Source organism: Cavenderia fasciculata, assembly GCF_000203815.1.
Source record: "Cavenderia fasciculata unplaced genomic scaffold Scf_Dfasci-G-b-205a01.r1-3, whole genome shotgun sequence".
NCBI lineage: Eukaryota > Evosea > Eumycetozoa > Acytosteliales > Cavenderiaceae > Cavenderia > Cavenderia fasciculata.
Window position 1 is genome coordinate 1,719,222 of NW_004457737.1, and position 26,510 is coordinate 1,745,731.

Sequence of the window (26,510 nt, forward strand, 5' to 3'; positions counted from 1 at the left end):
GGTATTGGTATTGGAATAAAAGTATAAAAGTATGTGTTAAACTAAATCTGATGAATGAATATAGTTTTTAGTTTGATAAATAATATAAATAATGATGATGATGATGATGATTAGATTTTTTTTTTGTTTTCTACTCTTTATGATGAACCGTGATGAAATAAATAAAGTTGAATATATAGAGATAATGTATGTATGTAATGTATGTAATGTATGATATGTATGTAAACTTTTGGGAAAAGTGATCAACAACTAATGTTGAATGAAATCAAGACTATTATTGTTATTGTTATTGCTATTGTTTGTTTGTTTGATTGACTGTTGCTGTTATCATCTAAGCTAATCTAATCTAATCTTTCTCTAAAAGTTGTAGTTATAGTTTCATAAAGGTATGTATGTATGTAGAAAGAGATAATAAAAGAAAAGATGATGATGGTGATGATGAATGAAAAACAATCAATTATCAAGTGACACAGTTGTGTTTTTTTTTTTTTTCGAAACTAGGCGCCAACCTTTATTTATTTGTTGTACAACAGCTAAAATAGAACATTTTTGGGTTTTTTATTTTCGCTTGTGTTATTCTCTATACAAATAACAATATCAGTACTCCCGTCACCTATCGGTTCCCACCAATAAACCCTCATCCCTTGATCAATCACCTCATCATCATTGCCACATTTCAATACTATAACTGGAAACTATAAAACTAAAACCAAAAAAAGTCTAGGATCATGATCCTCGGTCGGGGAGGGAATTTTCAAAAAAAAAAACCATCGCTTGGCAATGCGTGAATCCGTTAAAAATTCCCCGCCGATTTTTCAAATTTTTGAAAAACTAAAAAAAAAATCGAACTTCCCCACCAACCAAAGATATCTGACCCACTAATAATGAAGTCTTTAGAGGTCAAGGGGTTGAAAGAAAGAAAGAAAGGAAGGAAGAAAGAGTCATTTAAAACAAAAAAAAAAAAGTCAAGCAATGATGACGAATACAGATCGAAAGAAGAGTGTTGCTTTATAAACAAAGGTACCACCATCTACATTACATCTGATCTCTCTACTTTTTTTTATTTGTTAAAAAATGTACGAATAATTTTGTCATCATGGTGTTGCAAGATAAACCTCCTTTTAAAAAGAAAAAAACCCGAAAACAAAAAACTTTTTATTAATATTAATTTAAACCTTTATAGTTTTTTTTTTTTGTATATACACCTTGAATCTTAATTAATATAATTTATATATATAAACAAGAGAATGGAAGACCCATTACAAAACAATAACAATCATCATCAAAAAGAGGAAGAAGAAATTGTTAAAGATAACAATGATAATACTACTACTACTGTACAAACTATATCAGTAGCTGTGTCAGAATCTGAGCCTTCTACCGCAGTTATAGTACCAAAGACAAAGGCACACTTTGAAAATGGTAAATGGATAGACCCATATTCAAAGGGTGCTACAAGATCATTTTCAGAGTATGTCATACTTTTATTTTAATCATCACATGTCTCTTTTTCTTATTCTTTATATTTAAATCATTCTTTTTTTAATAAGTATGTGGAAATTAGTATCAGCAAGAAAAGAACCAAAAGCATTAACAAAAGAGGAAAAAGAGCATATACATCCAGTTTTAAAGATTGATCAAGATTTATTGAGAACACCAGTTGCCAAGGGAACTGCTAGAACCACTTGGATTGGCCATTCAACCTTTTTCGTTCAAACACCCAATGGAATATCATTTTTGACGGATCCAGTGTGGAGCGATCGTTGCTCACCTTTGCAATGGCTTGGACCAAAGCGTTATCGCGATGTCCCATGTAAAATACAAGAACTACCATTGGGTGCCGCCGACTTTGTAGTGGTCAGTCACAATCACTATGATCATTTGGATCATTTTGCAGTGATGCAACTCAAAGATACAGTGCATTGGTTTGTACCATCGGGTCTCAAAGAATGGTTTAATGGATGTGGTGTCACTAGAGTGACAGAGTTGTCTTGGTGGGAAGAGACTGTCTATCAAGATCGTTATCGTTTGGTTTGTACCCCTTGCAAACATTATGGTCAACGTACACTTAGCGATCGTTATGCCACTTTGGCTTGTTCATGGGCAATCATTGATGAATTGGAAAATAAGAAATATTGGTTTGCTGGTGATACTGCCTATTGTGAAACTTTTAAAGAAATTGGTCATCATATTGGTCCAATTGATTTTGCTTTTAGTATGAAGAAAAAGAAAAAAAGACAATTGGAAATATTATTATTAATTTTCTTTTTATTTTTATTTTTAGTACCAATTGGAGCTTATTTCCCAAGATGGTTTATGTCTGAATTTCATGTTTCACCAGTTGAATCTGTCATGATTCATCAAGATATAAAAGCAAAACAATCGGTTGGTATGCATTGGGGTACGTTCCGTCTAACTGATGAACCATATCTTGAACCACCTCAATTCCTAAAATCTGAAATGGAAAAGGCAAACATTCCACTTGAACAATTCTTTGCAATGAAAATTGGTGAAACTAAAACTTTACTTCTTTAAAACAATACACAACATTTAAAACATCACATTTGTAAAAATAAATAACTTTTTTTAAACATTGTATCATACAATAAATCATGGATTGACTTTTGCTAAGAAATGTTAACAAGGTCTTGTAATTGGATTGTAGTAGGAAAGGCAATTATTTATTGTATAATCTTTAAAGGACTTAGGCTTGAGCTTGCAAGTAAGAAATGGTATCAGCTCTGTCTTGGGCACTCTTAAATCCAGGGAAAGCCATTTTGGTCTTTGGAATATATTTCTTTGGATTCTCGAGATAGTCAAACAAGGTTTGTTCACCCCACATGACACCAGCGTTCTTGTTGGCATCAGAATAGGCATAACCTGGAACAGTTCCAGACTTACGACCAAAGAGACCATAGAGATTTGGACCTATAGAAAAAAAAAAAAAAAAAAAGTCGCTCATATTAATTTTTTTGACTTGTTCTTGCATAGTAGTAGTAATTTGGTTGTATTTGAACATATAAAGTAAAGTTCATTCAACCAACCAATATATTATCTATATTGAATATTATATACCTTGCTTGTTTGGAGCATCCTATATGTGATTATAAATTATTAGTAATGTGTGGTGTGGGTTTAGGTTGTTCAACAACATCAATCTTCTTCCCCTTCATTCTTCATTCTTCGTTATACAACTATTTGCAACTTGCAAAACAACAATCATCAGTCAACTCAACTACTGTTTGTATTCATGTTGTTGTGTGCTGTTACTATCTGTGTTTGTACTACTATAACTCGAAGAAGAAGAAGATCAATCTATATATAAATATGCTGATCAATAATTAATTACCTTGGCAACAGTGTGGCATTGAGCACAACGAGCCTTGAAGAGCTTTTCACCGTTTTCGACGTTTCCTGGTGGGATGGCAGACATTATGAGATATGTGTAGTAATTTACTTTGAGTAATACAAAAACAAAAATGAGCGTGATCAATAGGATCAAAAAACGACAAACTGTCTGTTGGAAAAAAAATTTAAAAAAACATTTTTTGAAAAAGTTTGCTCAAACGAATGACCGCACAGCATATCACTACATCATCACCACAGATCTCTCATCATAGCACATCCTGGTTGATCTGCCCTATTATGTACATTATAGGATTAGATCTTTTTAATTAAACAATTTAACAATTAAACAAATAATAATTCACACCAAGTAAGTTTGGTATATATATTTTGTCAACATACAAAGCATGTATTAATTATTCATTTATCAACTTGAATGTATACATTATCATCCCATTCAGTTATTTTTAACAATATAGATAACTGTTCTCTCTGTATATCTTGAGTAATGGTTGTTGTTTGGAATAACTTGAGAACTAGTTAGTAAAAATGTGCGTCTCTAGAGATATCTAAAACCAAATCAGATGATTTTTTCATTGACTTGAATAATCGATTTAACAAAAGCAACGTGTTTCAAAAAGAAAAAACTATTTAAATCTCTGTCTCCAAAACAAATCAATATTCTATTCTTTCTTTAATTAATATAAATAATACATACAAAATGGTTAGTATTCCCCTTTTATTTATCCCCTTATTATAATTTTATTAATTATTATTGTTCTTTTTTTTTTTTTTTTTTTTTTTTTAGGATTATTTAAAAAATCCTAATAATAATAATAATAATAATAACTACTCAAATAATAACAATATAAATTTATTTGGATCATTTGGTTTTAAATCATCACCAATTCAAAATATTGAAAATGTTGGTAATATAACACAATATATTAAGGTTGGTAAAGATGGATCAACATTGATATCAAATCCAAAGGATATTGGTAAATCGGAATCTGCTATTGGATTGATGGGACCACCAGGATCTGGAAAGAGTTCAATTTGTAATACCTTGTGTTTTATTCTCTACAAGATCATGGAGCCATACTTTGTGGCACTTCGTTCACACGAAACTGTGACATTGGGCGTGTACACGCTGTCACAAGTGGCAAGACTGAAATCACCAGTGACCGTAAACAAGGATGTGTTGGATATGGAGGGACATGACAATAGTCTTGAGCGAAGTTGGAAGATGGCAATGCTGCTATCGGTCATTTGTGAAGAGATTGTACTTTGCAATCGTGATGCAAGAGCAACTGCATTGATTCAGGCCGTCTCTGTATTTAAAAAGGGTATGGATCAATCGAGTGCATTGGGTATGCGTCCAATCACCAAACAAATGTTTTTCATGGTCAAGAGTATGAGAGATGCTCCTTCACTCTTGCATATGCTCGCACAGATCCTCCCGAGTATGGAATTTATCCCTTTTACAGTGCCAGAGTTTACCGATGACGAGGTTGACCAGATGACTACACCACTCGAGTTTCACCCCGCCATGGTCAAGGCCATCAAGGAAGGTGTTGTGGACAAGATCAAGCCACGTCTCGACAAGCAATCGTTATCGTCAAAGGCAGACTCTATCCAACAACTATTGCACGCATTCAACATTGGTGACTACTCTCAGCTCGATGCAATCAACAAAAAGTTGTTTTTGGCCGATTGCAATAGAATCTTGGACGAGGCAATAGCCAATGGTCACATTGATCACATGGATCGTGCCAAAAAGATCACCGTTTCTGAAGGAATGACATTGGCACAATTCCTAAAAGGTGTCAATGGTGCTCTTTCAGTTGATTTCAACAAGTCAACCTTTTACGTCAAGGGCAAGAGTGAAGGATACATCAAACAACATTTCCCATCACCATCGATTCCAACCAAAATGATAGAGTCGATTTACACGGCTCAGTATAATCTCAAAATGGCTAAACTCGCCGAAGCCAAAGCCATCGCAGAACAAGCAGATAGAAACAAAAAGATGTTTCTAGAGGGTGTCCAAATAATCAATAAAGCTGCCGAGCTCAAGCTTTCACTCTACATTGACCAACTAAAGTTTGGTCAGTCTTTTGTCCCTTCAAAGGAAACGTTTATCGATCGATCACCCATCGCCCATCTCAAAACATGGGGCTTGCACTATGATTTTGGGCCATTCCACCGATACTATGACTCTGTTGTACCGGGTATCGCACAAAAGTGGATCGACCAAACAAGTCGTGCCAAATGGAAGGCACCCGTACATGCTCACGGAGACATGACCTGTCAAGGTGGCTGCAAGATGAATGATTCTGTCTTTTGTTATAAAAGTACTTGTCGTGGTAGATTGTATTGGGTCGATGGTCCATCGTCTACTGCAATCTGTCAAACATGTGAAACAAAAGCTTCATTTGTCGATACAACTCTTTACTGTATTGCTTGTGGTAATCGTTGTAATTGTACTACTCGTCCTAATGGTTCTTATATTCCTTAAAGTATAATATATTAAATAAATTAATATTGACAATTTCATCTCATTACAAAATGGTTATTAATATTTTAAATTGATTTTTAAAGTAGAGCTAAAATAGATCTTCTAATTCTATTTAAACAAATTTGGGTTTGATCATGATTATGGATAATAATATAATAATCAGGGAAAAGGAGAGCACTAATAAATATATGTAGAAAATAATATTTATTTTTATACATATTTTCTTCGAAACTTTTATACCTTGATTATTAAATTCAACGAGTTAATACTAAAAAATATTATTATAAGAAGTTATGGTATAGAACATCAAGTTATTCTGGACCACTCTTGAAAAAAATAATTGAAAAAACAGAAAAATTCCAAACACCTATATGAAAAAACGTTTTTTTTTTTTTAAAGTAATTCTTTTCCTGTTCTCTCGTATATGAAAAAACGAAAAGGGTACAAATTTTTTGTTTTTTTTTGGGGGCATCCAAAAATGCTTGGATAGCTCAGCTGGCAGAGCGTAGGTCTCATAATCCTAAGGTCGGGAGTTCAATCCTCCCTTCAGGCAGATTTTTTCCTTTTTTCCTCTCCTCTCCTCTCCTTCCTTTTTTCCTCTCTCCTCTCCTCTCCTTTCCTTTTTTCCACTCTTTCCATTCTCCTCTCCCCCTGAAAAAAATCAGGAGTGTGGAAAAATAGAAAGGAGAGGAAAAAGGAAGGAAAGGAGAGGAGAGGAAACTCGGAACAAATCAAGTTTCTATTGACCACTTTTGATCAGGACAAAAAGAATTAAAGTTAGCGAGTTAACTTAATAAATAACTATCTAAAGATATAAACATGATAGTTCTTAGAGAAAGATTGTAGTTATAAAGATACATATGATATTTAATAAAAAATAAATAAAAAAAAACTGTCTAAAAAAGGACAAAATCCAATACGCATTTTCATTCATAGTCATGTTCATTTCAATCAAGCACAAAGCAAATTAAAAAGATGAAATATAAATGAATGAAGGAGTAAGGATTACCCAAAAATAGTGGAAATCACTCTTTTCAATTATTTAATATATTTATTTATAATTATTGATCATCAGCTAAAACATTGATAAGATTTTGAACAGTAGTATAGATATCCTTTGAAACGTCGCCATTGTTGATTTTGATATTAATTTTGAAACGATTAATATTAAAGGTACCTGGTTGAAGGAAGCAAATGTTCAAGGGCAGCTCGATGTTTTCGAGGGGCGATAGTTGTACCGAGTGTTTGGTGATACCAGTCCAAAAGTATTGAGAGGTGCTCTGTGATTGAGCGTCGAGGTTTTCGTGTGGCAGCAACGTGTCGACGATTAATTGGAGTGTTTGGTGGGTCGAGCAGTTGCTGAGTTGCAATTTGAGTGGCATTGTGCAAATGGATAGTTTGGCAAAGTTGTGTTTGATGGTCGAGTCGGGTGTGAGGATTTGGTAACGAATGGGAGCTTGGAACTTGAGAGCTGGGTCAATGTGCAATGTCGATGTTTTGCCAGTTGGCGAGGTTGTGTTTTTCCAACTACCCCATGGAGTAGCCAACAATGGGTCGTTATAGTGAACTGGAAGGAAAGAAATTGAAGTTGAATTTAAAACTCCCATACGTGTTGGTTGATGTTGTGAATTGGACGACGAGACTGTACCAAGCTTAGAGGTCGAATTACTTTCCCAAAACAACATCAAGTCTAATTGATTATGATGTTCATTACCAGTACCAAGATTATTTGATATTGTGTTTGGTTTGTTTGCCTGTTGTTGTAACTGTAGTTGTTGGTGATGAAGCTGATCGGCAACGGCGAGCTTTTCATAGTCTAGAAACTGGTAGACTGGGAATGAAGAACTATCATACATTGGTTCATTCTTGTCAAACGAAATGTTGGTGACAGTCTGGTCGCCACCCTTTTCTTCGTTCAACGCTGCTGTGGGTTTGATGGATGGTGTGATTCTAAAAAAGAGATTTGTGAATTGACCTGGGTGGAGTGTGAGAATGACAGAGTTGGGGACGTCTGTATGATAAGAGAGTGGTTCGATTTTCCAGTACTTTGAAATGGACGAGATTTGTTTTAGGAAAAACACATCTCCACCTCCTCCAATGATTGGATTGTCTACTTCCAAACCGAGGAGATAGGCATCCAAATCGGTTGAACTTTGTTGTGAAAAGGTAGAAATTCTTAATGATGGACGTACTTCAAAATCAGTTTGACAACGAGCCAAACGATATTTGAGGTCAGTATTTCCACTTTCAGATTCATAATAAACCAAACATCTAAGAGTATACTTTCCAACACTTAATCCTCCTCTTACCCATATTGGTACCATCACCGTTGCTCCTGCTGTCAATTCTATTGAATTTAATTGTATCGATGAATTTAATGAATTTAATATACATGCATCTAAAAAAAAGAAAAAAAAGATTAGTTTTTTTGGTTTGTTTGATTTTTGTTTTAGTTTTTTTTACCTTGATTATTTGAACCAAAACAAACCAAAGTTGGATGACTTATTCTAATTCTAACATTTTTCAATCCCATTTTATTACTACAATTTTTAAGTAGTAATTTTGCTTGTTTCATTTCACCAAAACAAATTGATGATGGGAAATCTACAAATTGTGCTTCTAATCTTGGCATTGGTGATGTTACACTAAATGTTAAACTTAGGTTTTGTTCATAACTAATTGATTCTCTTTGTGTTTTTGTTCTAAAAAAATAAAAAATTAAATAAGTAAAATATTATATATTATTATTATTTTTTTATATTTTTTTACTTACTTGTTTAATCTTTTTTGTTTTAATTTAAATTCTCTTTTACCCCAAATAGTACCACACATACATAAACCAATACCTCTAATATTTAATAAACCTTGTTTTAGAGGGATGATTGAGAATTTTAATTTTTTCGTTTCACTTGGTCCCAAGAGGATGTCGATGGTTTCAACCTTGAATGGAAGTTCACCATTTTCCATTCGTTGGAGTTGAACTTGATCCAATGGTGACATGTTCGATTCTTCAATACCATCTGGACTCTTGTAAGTGGCAACCAAATGAACACTATTAAATTGAAGAGGGATTTGAAGAGGATTTCTAATTTCAACGTCGACAGTAATTGGTTCTTCCACTACGATTGTTTTTTCCTTTTCAACCTCGATGAAAAGATCACGTTTCCAAAGATCAAAACCTTGTAGTACAGGTTTGGTAATGATCGATGCCTCCTTTTTAAATGCTTCCTCCATGTCACTCCACCATACCTGTTGATGTGCGTCCGAGGTATAATCTGACAAGAGTACAGTGATACGATCATTTGCAATCACTGGAATGGGCAACTCGCCAATATAATTGTCCTTGGTGTAAGACTTGGAAATGTAGAGGAATTCTCTAATGATAGAGTTTTGACTCTGGAACGATTGTGAATTCTTTTCCAATAGTTTGTTGATAAAACGCAGAGCGTCACTAGTATGACCTTGGAAAAAAGAGTATCTCACCAATGAAAGATGAAGATGATCATCAATACCCATCCAATCTCTACCTTCATAGACGGAATAGGAGAATCTAAAACATCGAAGAGCATGCTTTCTCTTGGAGGATTCTGCATACTTGTCACCTGCCAATACAATACGCATACACGCCTTTCGAAATGATGGAGATTGACCTTGTAAAAGACAAAAACCTGCTTGTTCCAATAGAATGGCTGCACAAAATGCATCCAAATTCTCTCTTTCCGCCATAGTCTTGTACAAATCTGCCAACATTTTGAAATTTGATTTTCTCTTTAAAATTTCTCCTTGAATAAATGTTGTCCTAACTGCACAAACATTTAAATTTCCTCTTTGATATCCATTCAATGCTGTTTCAAATTGTGCATCAGTTTCCTTATTTAACATAAAATTACATATTCCAATCATTTCCTAAAAAGTAAAAATAAAAATAAATAAATAAATAGATATGTTTTTTGTTTTTTTTTTTACATACAAAAGAAGCAGCATAATGATTTGGAGATTTATCACTATTTAATTCTTTTGAAAGATTACGATAAAATGAAAGGGCAGTTTCATAATCTTGAAGTAAAAAGTAAAGATCTGATAATCTTCTTAGACAAGTTTCAACTGGAATCGATGTTGAAGTTGATGATTCCTTATCATCTCCTTCCTTTTCATTCTTTTTATATCCAATTCTTAATGATACTTTCATTTTTGAAAAAAAACTCTTTTTATTTGCTGTAATCTAAATGAAAAAAAAAAAAAAAAAAAGAAAGAGTAAATAAATAATTTCTTTTTTTTTCTATATTTCTTTTTTTTTTTTTTACATTTTCATTTAATTCAGAAATTGATTTTTCAATATAAGGAGGAATATGTTTTGTAATTAAATCATTGATTATAGTGTTTAGAGGATTTGAAGCTAAATTTGCAGTTGGATCAAATGATAGACCACCATCATCTTCCTTTTGATTGACACGTAAAAGATAGGAATTATTTGCACCAAAGGTATTTTTCATCTCTGAAAGACGTTTCTCAGACTCTGTATTCTCAGAGTGTGCCAATATATGGATTTTGGGAATATTTGGATCGATATTGAATTGAGAAATGATCGATGGCGGCTTTGATGGTTCAAACATTTTGACCAACATACCAATTGGATTGGGATCCTCTACCGATGCAATCAATAGACATGCTATTGGATGTGCAAATGTTTCAACTTCATTACATTTTAATGATTTTAAATATTGATGTCTATATCTTTCAAACCATGGTGTTGGATCTTGACAAACTAAAAAAATAATAGAAATTGGTTAAGAATATAGATCATCATTATAGTATTATCCTTTGTTTGTTTGTATCTTTACCTTTATTAAAATATGGTACATCTTGTTTACTTTTAATATCAACATTTGAACAATATTCATCAGTTGCCAATGAATCTACAGATGCAGCAACATCTTTTAATATAGTATCATATGAAGTTTGTTCTAATTGTTGTAATGTTATAAAATTAACCTTGAAATCATTTAATTCATAATATGATTCTCCAACTTTAATCGATGCTAAAAGTAAAAGTAAAAGAAATAAAGTGTCAATACTGATATTGATTGACTTTATATCATCACTCACTGTCTCTCTTCTCTTTCTGTTACCTTTTTTCTTTTCAAGATATTGAGTTAGAATATCAATAAGGGAATGTGACATTCTTTTGAATTGCTTTTGAACTGTTGGTGATGTAATCACCAATACTGATGGAGTTGCCCATGATTGTATTGAAGTTCTAATATCTTTATGTTGATTTTGTTGTTGTTGTTGTAATAGTTGACTCATATTCCCTGTTTTTTAATCAACCAATAAGGTTTGAAATAACTGCTACTCTATCTTACAAATCTCTACTCTCTATGAATTATTTATTATATATATATATGAATGATGATGATGATGAGGTGTAAGCAAAACAAGAAACAATATCTTCTCTCTTTCTTTTTGTCTCTGCAAAAATTTGTTTTTTTTTTTTTTTTTTTGATCAAACAACCTAACTTCATTTTCCCTCCTCTCACCTCTCATTGTTGTTCTTCACATAATATTTATTATTATTCATAAGAAAGTCAAATGATTTCATCAAGATTATAAATCAATTTATCTCTAGATAGATAGTATTTAAAAATACTGCAATGGTTGTTTGTTTGTACAACCATACCCAAAGGTGACGTTGTGATCGATGCGGAAAAAGAAAGAGAAACTTTTTTAGATTGATCTCGGGATTTCGGATATTGGATGGTTATTGTTTGGTTGGGACCCTTACATTAAAAGTAATCGGGAGAGAGAGAGAGAGAGGATGGATGGCTTTGTTGTAAAAGACAAAGATGAGAACAGTACAACAAAAAAGAAATCGTGAATCGTCCAAATTTGGAAAGAGAGATTGCCACCCATCCTTCAATCCATCTGTTACACCCCCCCCTCCCTCACCACAAACACAACACAAACAATGTAATACATTGTTGCGATCAATCCCATCAATGACGACATTACCTTTCTTCCTCTCACTCCTCCTCATCCTATCAAACTATAAACAACAAATCACCGCCATCATTTAAACAAAATTCGTAACCTTTAAAAAAAAAGAACAAGAGGACCCTTATTTTTTATTTATATTATTTATTTATAACTATCTATCTATCTATCTATCTATAATTATTTATTTATTTATTTAAAGAGAGAAGATGGAATTTGAAGAACCAAACTATTTTCAATTAACTCTAAAACAAACTAGAATTCTATTGATTAAAAACTGGAGAATAGCATATAGAAAAAGAGTCACCACTGCCATTCAATTAACAGTTCCATTCTTTTTCGTACTTGGACTTTATTTAATTCAATTGGCTGTTGATGATGCACTTTCAACAAATGATTTATTTGCCGATAGTATGATGAAATGAAAGAAAAAGAAAAAGAAAAGTTATATATATTTATTTATTTATTAATTTATTAATTTCTTTTACTTTTTTTTTTATTTATTTCTTTTATTTTACTTTTTCTATTATTTTAAGCACCATCATCATTTAATAATCCAATATCATTAATACCAAAATGTATACCACATCCAAGTAGTGGATCACATTGTTTTACATTTATATATGCACCAGATGATGATATTATTCAAGAGTTTGTTAGTGGAGTGTTACAAGATAACCCACATCTTGGTCAACACGATGTCAAAGCCTTTCCAAATCCACAGGCAGTCAATAATTTTATTCTGGCCAACAAGAATAAAACACAGGCGGCCTATATATTCAATAGTTTTACCAATGGTATCATCAACTATGACATTCAATACAACACCAGTTGTGCCAACAGTTGGAATGGTAATGGTCAATGTCCGCCTCCCATCGACTCTGTCATTGCTCCCATGCAAGTTTCAATGGACAAACAAATCATGAAACTATCCAACCACAAATCATCCTCTCATACACCACCATCATTTATTCCAAACTCTATTTCAATTGAATGGAGTAGTGGTTTATTAGCTCATCCAAAAACTAAATATTATAATAGTAAGTAGTTTATATACAAAAAAAAAATATAATATAATTAATATTTATTTATTTTCCTTTTTTTTTTAGTTGTATCAGATTTAGGAAGTATATTCTTTTTTGCATCATTAATGTTTCAATTTGTATTAATGTTACAAGATATGGTAGTGGAAAAGGAAACAAAGTTAAAGGAAGGTATGAGAATGATGGGATTGAAAGAATTGGCTTATTACTTGTCATGGTTCTTGACCTACTCTGTATTTATCATTTTAAATGTATTTTTGTTGATTGCCAGTGGTTTCATCTTTCAATTCACCTTTTTCAAACGAAATGACTTTGGTACCTACTTTTTCCTATTTCTCTTGTTTGGTATGTCCATCATTTGCTTTGGTTTCTTTTTATCCGCTTGTCTTAGAAAGAGTCAAGCTGCAACCTTTATCGGGTTCTTTTTGTTTATTCTCTTTTCTATTCTCCAAGCTTTTATTCCCAATCTACTCTACATTGATGGAAAACCATACAGCATCCAAGCCATCTTTTCACTACTCTCTCCCATCGTCTTTGCCAAAGGTCTCACCGATCTCGCCACTGCCAGTAATTTCGCCGGTCTACGTTGGTCAGGTATCGCAGACCATACCCATGTCTTTCCGCTCCTCCTCGTCTATCGTTGGATGGTACTGGATTCTTTTATCTTTCTCGTCCTTGGTTGGTATATTGACAATGTATTCCCAGGTGAGTTTGGTACTCCCAAACCTTTCTTTTTCTTTCTTCAACCTTCTTATTGGACTGGTAGACCAAGTCGTTTAGATTTTAAATCAACAACTCCATCTCAATCATCACAAATTTTAAATCATTCAAATTTAGTATGTAAAAAAAAAAAAAAAGTAAACAATATAATATAATATACTAATCATTTTTCTATTTTATTTTTGTTTTTAGGATGAAGATGTAATAAATGAAGAATTAAAAGTAAAAGAAATTGATCCAAAAAATTCAAATGAATTTGCAGTAGTCATTAAAGATTTGGTAAAGATTTATAGAAACAATGCCTTTTTTAGATCTAAAAAGGATTTCCATGCTGTTAAAGGGTTGTCATTGACCATGCAAAAGAATCAATTGTTTGCTGTTTTAGTATGTTATAACATTTAAATACTATAACATTTATATATTATATTAATATAATTATTGATTAATTATTTTAAACAAACCAAAAGGGTCCAAATGGTGCAGGCAAGACAACTACGTTTAGTATGTTGACAGGTCTATTTGGCCCCACTCATGGTGATGCCTACATCTATGGTCACTCCATCTCGGATGAAATGAATACTATCCGTAAATTCATGGGTGTTTGTCCACAACATGACCTCTTATTCTCACATCTCACAGGTCGTGAACATTTGGAATTATACTCTGCCTTTAAAAACATTCCAGTACATCGAATCGATCAAGAGGTTGAAGAAAGATTAAAAGAAGTAGGATTGCTTGAAATTGGTGACCGTTTTACAACTGTATATAGTGGTGGTGAAAAAAGAAGATTATCAGTTGCCATTGCAATGACTGGTGATCCTAAAATTGTTTTTCTGTAAGTATCAAACAAATCAAAAACAAACAAAACAAGAATATTATATACTAATCTCTTTCTCTTTTTCTTATTTTTAAGTGATGAACCATGTACAGCAATGGATCCAATTGGACGTAGACAAGTATGGAATATTATTGAAAAGATGAAAAAGAATAGAGCCATTGTATTGACAACTCATAGTATGGAGGAAGCTGATATCTTGTCGGACAAGATTGGTATTATGGCTTTAGGACGTCTTCGTTGTCTTGGTGATAACTTGCATCTAAAGAGCAAGTATGGATCTGGTTACAAGGTCACTGTCTACTTAAAGTCACAAGGACCGTCGTCGTACAACAACCTAGCACTAGCCAAATCAATCCAAGCCAAGATTGTCAATTTTGTCCTTCAGAGTGTTCAAGGTGCAACGGTACTCGCATCGTCGACTGAGCACGTGACTTTTAGCATTCCACGTGACAAAACCAATGAACTGCCCGCTTTCCTAGAGACACTTGAAAACAACCAAACGTTGCTCAACATTGAAGATATCGATGTTAACATTTCATCGCTAGAAGAAGTCTTTTTAAAAATAGTAGAAGATACTACTAATGAATCAAAACAACCAATAACCCAAGAGTAAGAGTAGTAGACCAATAAATTAATTAATAACCCAAATAATATCCATATGAGTATAGTAGTATAGGGTACACGGTGGTCTGTGTTTGTTTGTTTGTTGTTTGTATGTACAGTAGTATGTTTTCACACAAACCAAAGAATGACGCAAGAGAAGAGCAAAGTGTTTCTTTGTTTTTAAAGTGTGTGTGTTTGGGTTGCGTGTTGAATGTATACTCGAGAAGCAGCAAAAAGACTGATATGATGTTATATCTAATTAGAATATGATGTTACAATTTTAAAAAGAGAAAAAGAAGAACTGAATGGTCTACAAACTAATCTAACAAGTTGGTTTAATTTTTAATTTACACGACGATGCACACACCTCGTTTGGAGACTCTGAGAATAAATAATATACATATTTAGTAAGAAGAGTGCTGCATCTTGGGTATGAAACTCTTCAAGGTAAAAATCTTGCAAATGTTGACTCCACAAACACAAGGAATATTTTATTTGAATTATGTTAAATTTAATTTGAAACTAAACTGACCGACAGACACCTCTGATTATAAATAAATTGTGTTTTCATATTAATCATCATTTCATTTTAAAAATATTATAATTAATTATATATATATAGAGCTAGGAGCATACCTACTTCTATTATTATTTTAAAAATCAAACTAATTAAATCAATCAAATTTTATTTATTTATTTATACAAATACAAATATAAACTATGGGTGCCTGTGAAAGAATTTGGTAAATATAAAAATAGTAGAAAAGAATGTATAAGTTTCTAGTTTATTAATCCTTTCTTTTCTATCCGAAAGCCTATTGATAATAGCTGTGCTATTACCTCCTCTTGCTGTTATCTTGAAGGTATGTCATTAATAGTATTATTATTATTATCATTGTGTGGTGTCAATCAGAAATCATATGATTATTAACAATGAAATTTATTCTTTTTCAAACAAATTGTAGAAAGGATGTTCAGGAACTTTTTGGTTAAATGTACTCTTGACTATTCTTGGTTATATTCCAGGTGTAATTCATGCTATATTCGTTGTACTTGATTAGACAATTTCAAATACAAAAATCAAAGAACAACAATAATAATAATAATAATAATAAAAAACATCATTTTATCTGTATATTAAACTTATTATTAGAAACAGTGTTCCGGTTCCCAATGGGCCACGAAAAGTAGATATTATTGAAGAGGTTTTAATTATCGGGGGCAAAAACAACCTCTCTCGCTGAAAGAATCAGGAAAATTATAAAATTCACGAACCATCCAAGGAACATTATTTATTTATTTTGGATTGAATTAATTTTCTTCCTTTTCTTTGTTATTGTTGTTGTGATGATCATTATTATTATTGTTGTTATTATTATTATTGTTGTTATTATTGTTATTATTTTCATCAGCTTCTTTGTAAGATTTAACTAAACCAATAGCAACCATTAATGACCATGGTAACAAGAAAACATTGACAACCCAAAAGATGGCAAGGGCAATACCAAGGTAGGTACTGAGTTCATGACAATAGGGACTGCTGCCAAGATCACCACCACAGTCTCTACGAATGTAACGACGAACTAGTGCAGAATAGATAATAAAAAGTACAAAGGATTCAAGAAATGTGACAAGGTTGACGAGTGAATTCAATCTAATGAGACCACGACTTTGGACAAGCGATGTTGACATGCCAACACATCCAGTTACAATACAGAAAATACCATTCACTACAAATGCCCATGCATGTCTTGTACGAAGACCATCCTTGGCAGATGCAACTACAATTTGAACGATACCATGAATTATTACCAATACTCCAATAAAGAAACATAAACTTGCCAATGCTAAAAATATGAAATAGAAAATAATTAATTAATTAATTAAGATATGGATTGAAAGTAAAACTTTTGATTTTTGGTTCCAAATATTTATTACCTTTAAAGAATGTTGATTGGTGTTGTTGATCTTGTTTTTTAAAAAGAGACATTTTTTTGGATGCTGGTTTGGAGGACGAGGATGATTCGTCTTGGTTGTGGTGAGCAGAAGACGATGATGGTTCTGGGTGAATTGGACTTGGTTGAGGTTCCTTGATTTCAACAAATTCATCACCATTTGATGATGGTTGGTGTTCATGTACTGATTCAGACATTGTTGTTGTTGTAGTTGTTTTTTTGAATAAATTAATTAATTATTAAACAAAAAAAAATAGAATAGAATATTTAAAATAAACAAACAATTATATTAAAATAAAATGAATTATTATTAGTGACTGTCACTACTACAAATACACTCTTATTTTTAATCATCATTGCAATTATATAATATATATAATAAATAGCATTTAAACATTTTGGTATCATTATCTATTCATACCCATGCTTTTTTTAAGAAAAAGAGAGGGGTTTAAAGATGTAATGAAAAGAGACAAAGAGACTTCTACCTCTGGTTTCTTTTGGATATAGAGAGTACTCTCACATACCATAATAATTATATCCATGATAACACCAACATACATATTATCTATAGATTTTTGGAGGACAATTTGAGATATCTTTGTACCCCCCCTATTAAAAATAAATAAATAATAACAACAACGATAACAGCCAACGTTGGACAAACAACATTGAATAATATTACTACTTGGTTAACATTATTATTATGTCATACTTTTATTAAAGGTGTTTGAAAAAAAAAATATCATACATGGATACAGATTAAATATTAAAATTAAACAACCAAAAGGGAAGGAAATTTCCAAGTGTAATACTTTGTTTGATGGGTATGGTTGAAACTTGGAAGCTGGAATATATGATTGATTGCAACTATAATATTTTATATTCTCTATCATAAATTCGCTATGGTAGTCTCCGAAATTGAAAAAAAGCAAAGTCAGGTGAAGTCGGAGAACACATAAAAAAAGCATATTAAAAATAGAGTTAGAGTTGCTGACCACCTATTACTTTTTGTTTGTTTAAAGAGATAAAGAGATAGAGAGAGAAGAGAGACATAACAACGAGAAAGAGAAAAGAGGAGAGAAACAAAGTTTAGTAACAATTACAACAAACTTCAAAAAAAGTTATCACCTCTTTTTGAATTCATTCATCATTCATTATTATTATTATATAGTTTACTGGTCATCTATATATTGTTAATATAAATTATATATATATATATATAGATAAGAAAATAGTAGTTAAAAAGTGTTAGATAAAGATACAGGATATGTCTAGAAGGAAGTTATTAATTAATCTTCATCGGATGAAAGATGAAGAACTTCACTTTAAAATATTACCTTCGACTACAATTGCATTGAATGCTTTCCACAAGTATGTGTGATATCTATCTATCTATATATCTACTACTACTGATCTATGAATACATTCATATTTACATTTTGTTTTTCTTTCTTTCTTTTCTTTTTAAAATAAGTGATTTAAATGATGTTCATGCAGATAGATTATTGAGAAATAGATATCTTTATATCTTTTTAAATGGATTGCTTGGTATAGCATTTATGATTGTGGAATTACAAGTTTCATGGGATGGCAAAGCTATTGTCATTGATAAATCAACCAAAACCTTTAGAATATTAATCTTTTTCTCTACTTTGATTCTTCGTATGTATTGATTGAGAAAGATATAGAAATAACACTGGTAATCATAATAATAATACTGGTAAATATATATTAATATTTTTTTTAGTTTGTCAATTAATGGATTACTATAGACTTTTATTATCACATACAACACATGGATGGTTGACAAAAAGAGCAAGAGGGTTTAGAGTAACACCTCTCAATGTGGTGAGATCAACTACTTTGGCACCACTCTTTTGGGCAGAGGTTGCCATTTGTATATTGCAGCCCATTCCATTTGCATCGGGTGACCTTGCTATATGGAACGATCCAAAATGGGGTCTCTTTATGTGGCTCAGAGTTTATATGTTTGGTAGAGTCTATAGAGATTTTAGTCATGTTTATAAAATTAGACAAAGTATTATTAGAAAGTAAGAAAGAAAACAAATTAAGATAATATTATATCAATGTATTGACAATTTGTCTCTTTTTTTTCTTTTTTTATAGGTATAGAGATAGAATGGAGATTCCACCAAAATTTAATTGGGCATTAAGTTTTAAATCACTTTTATTCCAACAACCATTGACTACATTTATACCATTTACATTGTTTATTATATTTATTTGTTCTCATATTATCTATGTCTTTGAAAGAGAAGCTAATCCCGAGGGATTCACATATCCAGTATCACTGTTTATTTCATTCCTTAGTATGTTTACAGGTTGGCCAACTGATACCTATGATGAACATAATCCTGCAACTATTTTTGGTAGATTTGGTGCCATTGTAAGATAAGAAGAAAACTTATTCCTCAATCAGACGGAAAGATACTTACTTATTCTTTTTTTCTTTTCCATTTTTAGTTATCATGTGTATTAGGTTTATTCTGTTTATCATGTTTAATTGAAAACTTTAGTAATTTAACTCATCCAACTCCACATCAAAGACCAATCTTGAATTATATTACATTATTGGAAACTCAAGAAAAAGAAAGAGATTCTGCTGCTAGAGTAACTATAGAAATAAGAAATAAGAAATAATATTAATATTAATATTAATATTCTTTTTTTAGTTAATTCAAACAGTTTGGAGAAGATATAGATGGCAACATTCAAATAGTTTTGCAGATAATCATACAGTTTTTAATACTCAGGAAGCATACTTTTGTATGAAATATATTGAGGGGGCAAAGAACTTTGGTCGTTGTAGAAGATATCGTAAACAGATTGAATCAATTGTCAATGATGGCAAGGGTAAAGAAGAAAAGGAGGACAAGAAACAAATAGAAACATTGCTCAAAAACTATGAGATTGAAAAACAGGTACGATTCTCTGTTGAACAACGTGTCTCAACGATGGAAGAACACCAAGAGTTTATGATCCGACAAATGAACATACTTTTACACAACCAGCAACAACTCTTACAAGTACTTGGTCAAAACAATATCCCTCTTCCTATCCTTCAACCTCCTCTTCCTCCTCCAGCTGTTAATATGCCAACTCATCATTCAGTTCAAGTTGAGCCATTGTTCCATCCCCAACAACAACAACAACAATCTACCAGTAGTAGCGTAGGAACAGGTTCTAGTTCTCAACAACAAGGTTATTCTGAACAACAAGACCAACAGCAACAACAACAACAACAACCATTTTACCAACAACCGTCATCGCAACATTCCTATGAAAATAGAAGTGAACCATTTGGTCATTTCTCGACATCAACATCAAGCAACGATAATAGCTTATAAAAAATATCAATTAAAACCAATCAATTTCTTTTTTTTCCCCGACCGACCTCCAACACAATTCAATGACACCCCGTTAAAAATTAAAAATATTTTTTTAAAATTTCATTTTCGCTCTCCCAGACTCTCCGATGCGAGGCGACACACCCTTTTAAAAAGTTGAGTAGAGTGTTTTTTTTTTGTTGTTTGTTTTCTTTCATCATCCCAGTCAAACTAATATTAGAAGAAGGTGAGAATTATTTATACAGTACCATCCCCCTCATTCATCTAAAGTAGTAGTAGGAATAATTATAATAATAATAGTTTGAAACATTAAAAAAAAGTATACTTTTTTTACTTTATCGGTCGTTGTATACAAGTTGTTTATCATAATAATAATAATCGTCATAATAATATTAACGAGAAAAAGAATTATTTCTCGTTTTTCAAAGATTGAACTTCCATTCATAATAATATGTGTATATCGGAACTACAAAGCATTTATATGTGGCTCAACAAGATTATCTATTCATTCAACCGACTTTGTAGAAGGCATAAAGGTGGAAGTTCATAAAACAAAAAAAAAATCAATTACTTTTAAAGGTCGTTCAATACGTATTCAATTTACAAAACATACAAATTTATTTATTGCTGGTCAGAGAGAGAAACAAAAACAACGAGTCGTTTATTTGTGAATCTTTAAAGAACTAGAACTTAGGAAATAGAAAAAAAACATTTTAGAATCAATTTAGATTATTACTTTTTTTTTTTTCTTTCAGCTTTAAAAATTGTAAGAAAGAATAGATAATTGGATCGTTTTGTTGTTCATCATCAAATCAATCATCATTATTCCTCTTCCTCTCCCTTCACCAATACATTTATTATTAATATTTATTTTCATTGGGTGGGAATAAATTAATTTATTCCATGGTTATGAAAAAAGAGGGAAAAAAAAGGTATCCAATATCAATTATATGTGGACAATCAGATAATAATAATAATCGTAAATAGTAATAATAATAATAATAATAATATTTAATAATAATTATTACAATTATAATAATTGTTTCACTCTACTATTCACTTTTGAAATTCATTTTCCTCCTCATCATCATCATCATCAACATCATCATCGTCGTGTTTTTGTCGAATATAGTATAGGATAGGATAGGATAGAAAAAGTAGGTAGTACCAATACAATGTTGTCATCGGTGATCACAACAATGGCAAACAATAGAGGAGGATATAAATGGAATATATAACATATATAAATTGGATATGTGGATAGATAGGTTTTGTGGAAATGTACCGTTGAACAGATTGCCGGCAACAAAGAGGCAAATCCACCATATTATTTATGATGATTGCACCAACTCACAACAAGACGATTACGATATTCTTCTTCATCCTCTGAAAGTCTAATAATCAATAGCAACAATGTATTATTATTGTTGTTGTTATATTCTCAAAATAAGAGGAAGAGAAGAGGAGTAGTAGTAGTAGTATAACAACAGGAATTCCTACTATCCAATCGATTTGCATGCAGAAATACAATAGTTACAAAAACTATCATTGTTGTAAAAATGTTTCGAGATTGTAGACATACCACCCACTCACCACATATATACTCACTCACTCACTCACACCTACCAACAACCACACCCCTCCCTCAATTGAGTGTCGAGGTGACAAATTATTGCTGCTGTCTGTCTTTTTCTTGTTTTTTTTTTTTGTCTGTCTCTTGAATGAGCGAGATAGCAGAGCAGCTGTAACAACTAGATTGGTAACAGATAAACATAAAGATGATTTTTATGATGATTTTTTATATTTAAACAAAAAACACCCACAACCAACCATTAACAACAACTAATTGTTGCCTCCATTCAACATTGTTCCTCCTCTTTTCCTTTTACAAACAACCAAAATATTTATAAATGTTTTGATAAAACTCTATAAAACACCAACAAAAACAAAAAAGAGCATTGAAAAATTCAAACTTTTTTTAAGAGTTAGATTTAACATACATCACAAATAATACTATTATATTATATTTTTTTTGTTTAAACAAATATATTCGAATTGGTATGTTTCAATGTTAATAGTAGTAATAATAGTGATAGTGATATCTATAATTGGCGAATATTTTGAAAATTGATCCAAGTGATCACATCTGCAAAAAAACATGTTTTTTTTTTATCGTCTTGTGTTTTTTTTTAATTTAAAACAATATTAATCATTCACAAACAAAAAGTATTAATTCCTTTTATTTTTTTTATTTCTATTCTATTTTAGAGACTTTTTTTCTAAAGTTTTTCAACTATAATTCTTTTTTATTATTATTTTATTCTTGCAAGTATCCAACAAAAAAAGAATAATAATTTACTTTGTTATTGTATTATTACAACGACAATATATATATAAAAGAAGAAGAAATGATGGAAATAATGATGGAATCACACCACCACTCTGGTATATCACACCACAACTCTAATGGTTCTAGTACTTCGACCACAATCGACTCGTTGTCACCATCCCTATCGATCTCCAACTCTTCAACACCACCATTATACAACAGTGGCGATAAGAAACGACTCAGAATTTTGTGTTTGCATGGATACAAACAAAACGCAAATTTGTTCAAGAGCAAGACCGCTGTACTTAGAAAATCTTTAGATGATATTGCAGAGTTTGGTATGTCAAGAAATCAAAGATGAACTCTCTCAATCAATCAAGAAGGAAAGAAGGAGAAGAAGTTGATTCTAACTTTTTTTTTTTTTAAAACAAAAAAAACAAATCCATCATCTACCCTACCCAACCTACCTACTATATATATTTTACATAATATTTTAATATATTATATAGTTTACGTTGATGCTCCACATACAATTGATGAAGCTAAAGGTACAGCCTCTTGGTGGAGAGCTAGTGGTGATGGAAAAGAGTATCGTGGTTGGGAAACTACTCTTGATTATCTTAAAAATATTTTTATTAAAAAGGTAAATTATAATTTTTCAACATTTCTTTTTGTCACTTTCTTTATTTATATTAAACATTTGTTTATTTCTTTTAGGGACCATTTGATGGAATTATTGGATTTTCTCAAGGTGCCATTTTATCAAGTTTAATTAGTTCAATCTCATCTCTCAATCAAGAGAGTGATAATTATTTTACTGGATACAAGGAAATTTCGATCAAATTTAGTTTGTTGTTTAGTGGTTTCCAAAGCAGAGCCACTGTTCACCAATCTCTCTATCCTTCCAACGACAATGAAAGCAATCAAGGATCATACCCACTCTCCAAGATTGCTACCCCTTCTCTACACGTCTGGGGCAAGGCTGACGAATTGGTATCCGCCTCCAATTGCGAAAGTCTCTCACTCCAATTCTCTGAACCACATATTTATATTCACGAACAAGGTCATCTCATTCCTCTCTCCAAGAAAGATATCGAACACTATAGAAACTTTCTTCAACAATTTTTAAATAACGAAGAAGGGTTGGAATAACCTTGCTACCTCTAACAACACTGTATAGAGGATTCTTTAATAATAATAATAATAATAGTAATAATAGTAATAATTTTTTTTTAATTAATAAATTTAAAATTTCTTAACATTTATAAGTATAATAATTATAAATATTATATTATTTATTTCTAATATTTTTATTTCTATTTATTTTTTTAAAAAAGAATAAGTAGAAAACATTCTTTGAATGGTTAATAATTTTTCATTGTTTCCTAAATGCTCGGATTCTAGGTCTTGAAGGTCTTGATGAATCCATTCTCTTTCTTGACTATTCTTGTTGTTGTTTAGGTGTTTGGCATAGTGTTTCATTCTTTCGATTAGAATGAGTAATTGACCATACTCTTCAAATGGTTTCTTTTGTTGTTCCAATAATGTCTTTTCATCATCGTTGATCAAAGGTGGTTGATAGAGACTAATTCGATAAAAGGTTGAAGCTACTCTTGTGGTAATGGGAACAATTTGATCTGGTAGACTTGTATGTTTGGTGATTGTTAGTCTACGATGAATCGAACGAAGTGTTGATAGGATTGATTTTTGGGCATTGACTGTATTCTTTGATTCCTTGACAGAGAAAGAGTCATTGATTTTCCAAATAACAGTCCAAACAATGAGAACCGATGGAATGGCAGCTAGTAATTGGAAATTGAGTTCATTGCTTTGAAGCAACTTGTCAATTGCCAACATGGCTCTATCAACATCGACCTTTTCCTTTTGTACTTGGATCAATGCCAAACGCAAAAAGTCACCAAAGAGAGCAGACTTTATGGGAGCTCTAATGTTTAGTTCATAGGGTTTCATAATGTCACTTAGGTCTCCAAGTGCTACTCGATGTACCAACGAATCAATTTCGGCTTGACTCATATTGGATTGTGTCTCTTTGCAGAAATCAGTCACCATACGAGTAAGAGAGTCTAGTGAAGATTGAAGTGCCGCAGGATCAGTGACATTCATTGATTTCTGGTCATATCGAATGACATTCCAAATATTCAACAATGGAGTTTCAATATGTTCTCTTGAGAATCTTCTCCAGGCTTGATAGTTTTCCATGACCGACGTTTTAAATTCTTGACGATGTGAATAAGCATAACGAGCACCAAAGACAGTCAAACTAGTGCCAATTAAAATCTTTGACCAATTACGAACCATCCAACTTGGTGGTCTTTCATCTCTAATTGCATCTTGACCTCTTAGCACCATTGATTGTATTGAAATTGTATTTTCTTTTAATAGATTAAATAAATCTTTTTGATGTTCTTCTAATAAAGATTCATTTAATTTATCAATGCTACTAGATTGTGAATAATCACATTTCTTTTTCCATTCTTGATATGATTTTGCAAATGAATCTTCTTCTTCTTGTTGTTGTTGATTTTCATCTTGATCTTTAAATAATAATTCACAAGTATCTTTAATTAATAATAAAGATTGATTTATACCAATAATATAATCTGATAGTCCAATGGAATTAGTATTATTATTGGTTTCACCATTTTCAAATAAACTTAATGAATAAGTTAATCTTCCAATGGCAATTGATAGATTTGAAGAGATTGTAGTAAGAGTCTTAATTCTTTTTGTTAATTCTTTAATTGGATGAAGTATTGATTCTCTTTTAATTTTTGTTGTAGTTGAAGTGTTATCTTGATTGTTATTATTATTATTATTATTATTATTATTATGATTTTGTTGATTATCATTATTTTCTTCATCACTAATAAATTCTTCATCACTTGGATTATCATTTAATTCTTGTTGTTGTTGAGTATTGTTGTTGTTGTTATCATCTCTTTTAAAAATAGTTTTTTTAATATAGTTGGTTGCCTTTTTTTGGTATTGATTAAATGTAACAATTGAAGAATTGAAACCAATACTTTTGTGAAGAGTCTTTTCAAAAGATAATTTACTATTCCAAAGACTATAGTAATATTGTACCCAAAAGAATGGAGTTTTTTCAAATAGATACCAATAACGTGAGTCGGTTCTCTTTGTCCAATAATCTTGAGCCGATGTAATCTCTGATTCAACCATCAACAACAAATCTACCAATAAAACCAATTGATCAACCACCAAATTTGAAAGTAATAGTTGTTTTCCAGTCTTGTAAGTGATTGTCGGGTTAAGTTCAGCTCTTTTGTTTGTACCAGGTTTTAAAAGGTCACCTTCACCAATCATACCATCATTACCATACAAATTTTCAAATGATTCAAGTTGATTTTTAAATGATTCAATCTTTTGTAATAATGGTTGAAAGAATTGTTGTTGACCTATTAAATTTAATATATATCTATTTCTTTTTTGTTCATGTTGATGTTGATGATGATGATGATGATCTGATTGTTGTTGTTGTTGAGTATTTGAAGTATAAATTGAAGAAGAAGTAGTTGAAGTTGAATAAGATTCATTGACTATACTTGTAATAGCATTCAATAGTTTAATATCCAATTGATGATCAATGTGATCATGTTCAACATGTAAACAATCCCATTTCTTGATTGATGTTGAATCTAAAAGATTCTTTTTAACTTGTTTTGCTTTCTTGTGAATAAATGATGTCATAAGTAATCTAAATTATTTGTTTGTTTGAAAGATTACAATGCGAATGATCATTCTTACCTCATATCGAT

The 26,510-nt window shown here is 31.4% G+C and overlaps 10 protein-coding genes and 1 non-coding gene across 11 annotated transcripts; 7 read left to right on the forward strand and 4 right to left on the reverse strand.

Moving 5' to 3' along the window:
- Window positions 1–197: 197 nt before the first annotated feature.
- DFA_03394 (beta-lactamase-like domain-containing protein) lies at window positions 198–2,535 on the forward strand (the record flags this gene model as incomplete). The annotated part of the gene is made up of 5 exons (XM_004362941.1): window positions 198–217; window positions 365–386; window positions 1,245–1,471; window positions 1,551–2,215; window positions 2,285–2,535. 5 exons carry the CDS (start codon window positions 198–200, stop codon window positions 2,533–2,535), a joined length of 1,185 nt encoding a protein of 394 aa, XP_004362998.1.
- Window positions 2,536–2,704: 169 nt separating this feature from the next.
- cytC (cytochrome c) lies at window positions 2,705–3,433 on the reverse strand (the record flags this gene model as incomplete). Its single annotated transcript, XM_004362942.1, has 3 exons — window positions 2,705–2,928; window positions 3,076–3,094; window positions 3,350–3,433. The coding sequence occupies 3 exons, from the start codon at window positions 3,431–3,433 to the stop codon at window positions 2,705–2,707; spliced, it is 327 nt and encodes a 108-aa protein (XP_004362999.1).
- A 633-nt stretch (window positions 3,434–4,066) lies between these two features.
- DFA_03396 (uncharacterized protein) lies at window positions 4,067–5,863 on the forward strand (the record flags this gene model as incomplete). The annotated part of the gene is made up of 2 exons (XM_004362943.1): window positions 4,067–4,069; window positions 4,154–5,863. The coding sequence occupies 2 exons, from the start codon at window positions 4,067–4,069 to the stop codon at window positions 5,861–5,863; spliced, it is 1,713 nt and encodes a 570-aa protein (XP_004363000.1).
- A 480-nt stretch (window positions 5,864–6,343) lies between these two features.
- Window positions 6,344–6,416, forward strand: DFA_03397. Its single transcript has one exon. It is a non-coding gene; the product is annotated as a tRNA-Met (tRNA).
- A 508-nt stretch (window positions 6,417–6,924) lies between these two features.
- Window positions 6,925–11,170, reverse strand: DFA_03398 (uncharacterized protein; the record flags this gene model as incomplete). The annotated part of the gene is made up of 6 exons (XM_004362944.1): window positions 6,925–8,261; window positions 8,327–8,565; window positions 8,637–9,769; window positions 9,834–10,085; window positions 10,168–10,628; window positions 10,705–11,170. 6 exons carry the CDS (start codon window positions 11,168–11,170, stop codon window positions 6,925–6,927), a joined length of 3,888 nt encoding a protein of 1,295 aa, XP_004363001.1.
- Window positions 11,171–11,706: 536 nt separating this feature from the next.
- Window positions 11,707–11,937, forward strand: DFA_03399 (uncharacterized protein; the record flags this gene model as incomplete). Its single annotated transcript, XM_004362945.1, has 1 exon — window positions 11,707–11,937. One exon carries the CDS (start codon window positions 11,707–11,709, stop codon window positions 11,935–11,937), a length of 231 nt encoding a protein of 76 aa, XP_004363002.1.
- Window positions 11,938–12,063: 126 nt separating this feature from the next.
- DFA_03400 (uncharacterized protein) lies at window positions 12,064–16,119 on the forward strand (the record flags this gene model as incomplete). Its single annotated transcript, XM_004362946.1, has 8 exons — window positions 12,064–12,265; window positions 12,391–12,894; window positions 12,964–13,733; window positions 13,810–14,001; window positions 14,085–14,452; window positions 14,531–15,064; window positions 15,467–15,488; window positions 16,024–16,119. The coding sequence occupies 8 exons, from the start codon at window positions 12,064–12,066 to the stop codon at window positions 16,117–16,119; spliced, it is 2,688 nt and encodes an 895-aa protein (XP_004363003.1).
- A 250-nt stretch (window positions 16,120–16,369) lies between these two features.
- Window positions 16,370–17,210, reverse strand: DFA_03401 (uncharacterized protein; the record flags this gene model as incomplete). The annotated part of the gene is made up of 2 exons (XM_004362947.1): window positions 16,370–16,905; window positions 16,997–17,210. The coding sequence occupies 2 exons, from the start codon at window positions 17,208–17,210 to the stop codon at window positions 16,370–16,372; spliced, it is 750 nt and encodes a 249-aa protein (XP_004363004.1).
- Window positions 17,211–18,283: 1,073 nt separating this feature from the next.
- On the forward strand, window positions 18,284–20,384 carry DFA_03402 (uncharacterized protein; the record flags this gene model as incomplete). The annotated part of the gene is made up of 6 exons (XM_004362948.1): window positions 18,284–18,387; window positions 18,491–18,678; window positions 18,764–19,067; window positions 19,144–19,423; window positions 19,501–19,647; window positions 19,710–20,384. The coding sequence occupies 6 exons, from the start codon at window positions 18,284–18,286 to the stop codon at window positions 20,382–20,384; spliced, it is 1,698 nt and encodes a 565-aa protein (XP_004363005.1).
- Window positions 20,385–22,807: 2,423 nt separating this feature from the next.
- DFA_03403 (DUF341 family protein) lies at window positions 22,808–23,865 on the forward strand (the record flags this gene model as incomplete). The annotated part of the gene is made up of 3 exons (XM_004362949.1): window positions 22,808–23,051; window positions 23,223–23,356; window positions 23,431–23,865. The coding sequence occupies 3 exons, from the start codon at window positions 22,808–22,810 to the stop codon at window positions 23,863–23,865; spliced, it is 813 nt and encodes a 270-aa protein (XP_004363006.1).
- A 168-nt stretch (window positions 23,866–24,033) lies between these two features.
- Window positions 24,034–26,504, reverse strand: DFA_03404 (uncharacterized protein; the record flags this gene model as incomplete). Its single annotated transcript, XM_004362950.1, has 3 exons — window positions 24,034–25,292; window positions 25,323–26,449; window positions 26,500–26,504. The coding sequence occupies 3 exons, from the start codon at window positions 26,502–26,504 to the stop codon at window positions 24,034–24,036; spliced, it is 2,391 nt and encodes a 796-aa protein (XP_004363007.1).
- Window positions 26,505–26,510: the final 6 nt, after the last annotated feature.